This window comes from Centroberyx gerrardi, chromosome 24 (genome assembly GCF_048128805.1).
Source record: "Centroberyx gerrardi isolate f3 chromosome 24, fCenGer3.hap1.cur.20231027, whole genome shotgun sequence".
NCBI classification, from domain to species: domain Eukaryota; kingdom Metazoa; phylum Chordata; class Actinopteri; order Beryciformes; family Berycidae; genus Centroberyx; species Centroberyx gerrardi.
Window position 1 is genome coordinate 22,132,272 of NC_136020.1, and position 6,814 is coordinate 22,139,085.

Below are 6,814 nucleotides of genomic sequence, written 5' to 3' on the forward strand. Positions count from 1 at the left end.
TTCACGTAACTTACATATGTTTGATGCTACTTACTATGACGTGTCCTATGAATTTAAATCATAACGATTTACGGGAGACTAAAAAAAGTGGGTAAACTCAACTTTAGGTGGGTTTATCCTCCACCTCATCCCTGCACAGGAGATAGGAGGAGGTCGATACGAGCGAGGGAGGGAGGGAGGGAGGGAAACAGAAGAAGAGAAAGAGTGACAGTAAGTGAATCAGTCAGTCAGTCAGTGAACAGCGGACAGCAGGAGAAGGCAGTGTGGGTAACGAGGGATGGATGGAGGGGGGGAGCGAAAGATCGCAGGAGAGTAGGAGTCGAGAGAGGAGAAAGGGAATCGTTTCAGGTTTCTGAAACGATTCCCCCCCCCCCCCCCTTACCTGGAGGGTCAGGTTACCTGGCTGTCGTCCCCCGCCGGCTTTGCTGTGTCCTTCGTTTCTGGTTACACTCTCACTCTCAACACAACGCCGCCCATTATGGCTGCTGCATAGATTATGGAGGGGCGGTCTGCATTGTCGCTCTTCGTCTCTATAAGGTTTGTGCTCACTAGTCACCCGCAGAGAGCCAGGACAGTCATCTTATCAATACAGGAAGATTATCAATACAGCCAATTCTCGAGTGGGAAATGGCGGTCTGAACCAACACACACTGATCTAATGCCGGTACAAGCGTAATACCTTGGTTGTACTTTGTAAAATCCTGCTATAATTCACAGATTTTATGATATTTGAGGTTTTACATTTTGACTGCCGTAAAGACCCCAAGAAACAGCGTCTTTACTTCCTTGATTTGATGTATTTCCTGTTGATACAGGATGTTGGGGGGCGGGACATAAAGCAGGGAGGGATCATTCAAAAGTATAAACCAATTGAATATGAGTCTGGGAGAGAAATGTAGTTTTATTTAAAGGGTGGGGTGTGGAAGCGTGGAACTGTTCTAAAAATCTGATGGTTTTATTGGTTAGAAATTTATATTTATGCCGACTAGTGCAGCATGACGTCACCATGAAAGATGCTGTGTTTTCCAGGAAGGAAAAGTGATGGGAGTTCAGTTCATGGGGACTTTAATTAAAGATGCAGTAAGCGAGATGTTTTAATATAAAACTACACCTTTTCTATCATACATATACTACTTTAAACCCTGTAGATTTGCCGTATTTGCCTAAATTAAATTCCGCTGTTGGGTTTGGACTCTGCCGGGAAATGTGACGAATCAAAACTTGAGAGTGAAATCCAGACTCCTGAACAGCAGCAGAGAAAGCTGGATCACCGGCGTTAGATCCTCTCCTCTCTCCTCTCTTTGGTTTCCTTTGATCTAAAACATCACAGACAGTTTACTGACCTCAGGGTTTCTGGGTAGTGAAGTTCAAACAGTTTCAAACAGCTACCTCTCGCTGCCATAATGAACCATAATGAAGACAATTACATGAAGATAATATACATGTTAATGTGTTTGTTTTGCAGCTGAAGACCCACGGCCCGAGCTTCACCCGCCTCCACGCCCCCTGGCCCGTCCTGAGCCGAGAGGCCGAGTTCCTCAAGATTAAAGTTCCCACCAAGAAGGTCAGACCTGTGGCAGTGTTTCCTAGAGAGTTTTTTATTAAACTTTATTAAAACCTCCAGATATTTCCAGCAGCTACAGTGGAGTTTGATATGAGAAAATGTTTCAGGATGTAAAACATCAGCGGTAAACGTCAGGTTTTGGTGTCAGTCCCTCAGAATCAAAGAGCGAGGGCTTCTTTCTAGAGCCGCCATTTTGCACCGAGAGACGTTCAACAATCATACAGGGAGAAATCCATCGTAGAAGAGGAGGGAGACCAGTTTCTCCACCACAGGAGCAGGAGAGAGACCAGAATGCACTGCAGCAGAGAGATAGGTTGGGGTTTGAGTGAAGGGGGAGAGACTCTCACTTTTGCTCTATTGGGAAAACTCTCGCTCCACTATCGCTATCTCTCTCTCCACTTACATGTAAAACCCACAGCTGAATGCAACAAGTTCACACCTCTTCTCTGGAGGTTGTTGAAAGGCATTCTGGGAAACCACTAACTGCAGTAGTAGTCAAGGCAGATTGAGGGAAAGTGGGTTCACCAGACAAATAAATGACAACACTTCATCACTAAATAACTCCTGGAATGTATTGATCATCACAGATTGATGATATTCAGCAGCATAAAGAAATGATTTGAGTCCTGTGTGTTCTTCAGAGTTACGAGCTGAAGGAGGAGAGCGGCTTCAGTGGCAGTATGAACACAGTGTGGAGGAAACTGAACCAGCCTTTCCAACCCAACGTGCCGCATCAGGACCACGGACGCACCAAACTGCTGTCACACTGCTTCTCCAGGGACAAGCTGCACCTGTGAGAGACACACACACACACACACACACACACACACACACACACACACACAGCCAGTGTTTAGAGTACAGAGGTAAAAACTTTGTATTGTTACTTCCCCTTTTTGAATAATCGTCTTTAAAAAAGTCCAAGAAAGCCTTCATCTCCTTTTCAATCTTTATTTCTCTCTCTCTCTCTCTCTCTACTCACCTAAAATGATGAGAACATAGACATCAAAATCATCCATGTGTCCCCAGTAGATCATTGGGTCCAGTGCTCCATGCTAACACTTTAATAATAATAATAATACACTTTATTTGTATAGCACCTTTCATACAAGAAATGCAGCTCAAAGTGCTTTACAACAGAGAAATTACATGCACCAAGTGCTTCACATAAAACTTGATAATGATAGTGAGAATAAGATAAAGAGGAGAATAGAATACATAAAATGCATCTTCAAAATCAACTTTAGCGTACACTATATTGAGTGATAGTAGCCACTAGCATTATCTAATAAAGTGGGAAAATGAGAACCTGTAGCAGCTCTAAATGATAAGTAATATTAATTATGATATTCAGTCAAGTCTGGCAGTTTTGTGTAGGAGATTGATCAAATTTAGATGAAATATGATATAGAGATAACAAACCGTTTTGAACTAGCAGGGACTACTTTCCCTGTTTCCATAGGAAGTGAAGGTGGTGGGTGATGGCAGACTGTGTACAGCTACAAATCACTGCACAGCGGATGAATACACCTGAAATAGTTCACCTGAAAATAGTTCCAAAAATAAACCTGGCTACATCAGCTGTATTGAGTTAATGATATGTTAATTTTATAATGTCTGAATCTACAGGCCATATGATAAAAACCACTAGTAACGTTTTATTACTAAAAGGCCAGTCTTCTTACCTTGGATAATGGCCTAATATCACTCAACATAGCGTATGCTAGCGCGTTAGCACGGAGCCTACTATCACTCAACATAGCGTATGCTAGCGCGTTAGCACGGAGCCTACTATCACTCAACATAGCGTATGCTAGCGTGTTAGCATGGAGCTTCAGAGCCAATGATCTACCGGGAACATATGGATGATTTTGGTGTTCAACAGGTATGCTAACAAACGGTCCAATCTCCCACAAAGTTGATGTATTCCTTCAACAAGTTATTTATGGTCTCTACATGTAGGCTAATATACCACATAACAAACAGTTACACAAATGCAATCACACATATACATAACCACATAAACATACACACACACACACACACATTCATACATCGTCACTTATTCCCTGGTTGTGTTTCTCTCAGGTACAACATCAAGTCTAAAGACACATTCTTTGACAACGCCACGCGGGGTCGAATAGTAAGTGTTTGTCCACATTTAAAAATCTGTTTCTCCTTCATCTGACGTGTTGGTTTAGTGTTTACCTTCTGTCTTACCGTGTCACGTCTTTCTCAGGTGTACGAGATCCTGAGACGCACGGTGTGTGTTCGTACCTGCCAAACCATGGGTGAGTGTGTGTTTCTGGGAAGAGTTTGTTGAACACACTCTTTCTCAGCACCGACCCATCTTCACACTCACATACTTACCACATACTTACCCCTTATTTCCCTGTTCAACCACAGATTTCTCCTGATGGCTCCATTGAATACTGTCTGACCTGTGGTTTGGGTGGTTTTGGTCAACAACATAAAATGAATGACAGCAAATTGACCCATTCTGGATCAAATATATGTTTGCTGAAATTATAAGCATCTGGCAAAAGTCATTAAATTTTCCATTAGGTGTTTTTACTCACTCACTGGTCAGATTAAAGGGGCATTAGATAACCTGTGATCTTTATCGGCCTCTATTGGCGAACAGCAGGAATTGCAACAACATTGATAGAAGTTAACTCCTCCCACCTGTCTCCTTGAGCTACGGTGGCCTGTAGTTGACATAAACAATAAAGTAACATTTTCCCAATAGAGCAGTAAGCTAGCTAATTAGAGCAGAGATCCAACAGAAACGTCTAGTGAAGAGATAATATATCATCATGCAAAATACTGGAATGATAAAACTGCTGTGGCTTGAGAACGAGGCTTTTTAGCCTTCGTAGCTGAAATGTTTTGTGATTTTGGTCGCTCCTAGCACCGTCCTCCATCCAAAGTTAGTTTTGAAAGCCAGAAATCTGAGCAGCTGGCCAAGTAATCGTTGAGTCACTGGTATTGATCAACAATCCTATCAACCCCCACAGATATATTATGGTCATTTTGTGCTCTGGAGCGGGAAAAAGCTGAATTATTGCCCCTTTAAGGCTGGAATAAGAGTGAGAGGAACATGAGTTAAGGTGTAGTGAAATGCTTGTGTAACACCTTTAACGCTGCGGAGTGAAGTCAGTATGAAGTCAATTTCAAGGTTCAAGGTTGTGCTGAAAGGCTCCAACTGGACTGTATTTGATATAACTAGAGGCGAACAGAGAGGTGATATTGATGTGACGAAAGGTGAACTGAAGTTTAGTGGAGCGTAGTTTCGATACACCCAAACAGAGAGCGCAGCGATTGGATAATTTATTCGGGGACGGTTGGCAGAGCACATATGATCTTTCCAGCAACACCCTGCTTCAAATTCACACAGTCGCATACATCGACACCTGGGAGCTGCCCGGTACAACCACTGTCTTCCACTGGGACGATAAGCAATTAAATGTCTTGCCCAAGGTCTTCTTGCTGAAGGACAGTTAGGAGTGTTAGGGACTGGAAACCCAGAACTGGAGTTTGGTCAAGGAGTTGGGAGGACAGTGACTGCACTTTATGGAAATGATTAAATATCAAGAGCAGAGAAAGCAGATAAAAAGTCTGGTTTATTAGGGCGAAACATCTGTCAAATAAACCAGACTTTTTATCTGTATTTGAGAGCGCAGGCCTTCTCTTCCCTTGATATGTGATTACACTCGGTAAACGCACCACTAATACAGATGAAAAGTAAATGCATGGCGGTTTGCTCCCAGACCTACTATTGAAATTATTAAAGGAAGATGATCTCAAAGCCCTGTTGGAGTGAAAGAGTGCAATGACATGTTCATTATGTCCTTTCCGCCTGACCAGCAGGACAGCTGATAAAAACTTCCACAACCGCGGGACGGAAACATTTCGAACCTCGAGGGCATTCAGGCTGTAAATTTCCAGTCTAAACATCCCTGGCTTTTCTCCATGACTGTACCTAAACTGACTGGTCTGGTCAGTTCTGGTGTCATGGAGAAGTCTGGAGCTCTGTGGACAGAGACCCACCGGGCTAAAACACAGCGAGCATTGACGGGTCCCAAAAACAATCCTCGAAATGTTCCAGTCGTGAGTCTGCTTCTTGAACTTCTTGCCAGTGGAGTTGAGCTGCAACGATTAATCGATTAATTGATTAGTTGTCAACTATTAAATTAATAATCGATTAATCGGTTTGAGTAATTTTTTAAGAAAAATAAGTCAAAATTCTCTGATTCCAGCTTCTTAAATGTGAATATTTTCTGGTTTCTTTACTCCTCTATGACAGTAAACTGAATATCTTTGGGTTGTGGACAAAACAAGACATTTGAGGACGTCATCTTGGGCTTTGGGAAACACTGATCGACATTTTTCAGCATTTTCTGACATTTTATAGACCAAACAACTAATCGATTAATCGAGAAAATAATCGACAGATTGATTGACAATGAAAATAATCGTTAGTTGCAGCCCTACAGTGGAGAAAGAAAGCAGATTGGAGTTGTAGCTAGACAAACATTTCTCAGAGGCAGAAATAATCTCATTGGTTGAGTTAAACCTCAGTGGGCGGAGCCAAAGAACCACAGATTAAAATATAAATAAAACAATATAAATGGCAATGACTTCTTTTCACTCATTGATGATGTTATGTTGTAACTAGCTTACCTAGCTAGCTATAGGCTAGTATGGCTAGTTTGAACTTGAAGGTCAGCTAGCTAACTAGCTAACCTAGATAACTTAATATGATAGATTGTATTTTTTCAGTTAGCAGCAGAGCGCTAGGCTTCATAATATTAGCTTCCTCCTCTCTTACCTCTTGTCTTTTTCACTGAGCTTCAGTCTAACGTTACTTAGCCAGAAAAACTGTGGTTCCTTGGCTCCGCCCACTGAGGTTTAACTCAACCAATCAGATTATTTCTGCCTCTGAGAAATGTTTGCAGAACTAACACAATCTGCAGGAAAAATGCTTTGATTGCTGACAGTGAGAGAGAAGTGAATCTCCTCACAATTTTTCTTCATGAACTCTGTCTAATTCAGTTTTGCCTGTATTGAGGTTAATGTATGGACTTGGGTTTATTTTTAAAATGTCTGTGGATTTCGATCGCATGCAGATAACAGCTGCCTCTGCATATATCTGGCCCAGCGGTCCCATAAAAAAGGAGCTGACACCCGTATCGTCTGTAGTGTCCACCATATGTCTGCTTGGCTCGGCCAGCGCAGCATACGGCACCA

The 6,814-nt window shown here is 42.3% G+C and overlaps 1 protein-coding gene across 1 annotated transcript in view; it reads left to right on the top strand.

Moving 5' to 3' along the window:
- ano2b (anoctamin 2b) overlaps positions 1 to 6,814 on the top strand; it is a 99,334-nt gene that overhangs the window by 20,341 nt on the left and 72,179 nt on the right. Inside the window, exons 4-7 of the mRNA XM_071904120.2 lie at positions 1,466 to 1,564; positions 2,206 to 2,357; positions 3,653 to 3,707; positions 3,804 to 3,855. Of these exons, the coding sequence (XP_071760221.2) occupies positions 1,466 to 1,564; positions 2,206 to 2,357; positions 3,653 to 3,707; positions 3,804 to 3,855 (358 nt within the window). The remainder of the gene's footprint in view (positions 1 to 1,465; positions 1,565 to 2,205; positions 2,358 to 3,652; positions 3,708 to 3,803; positions 3,856 to 6,814) is intronic.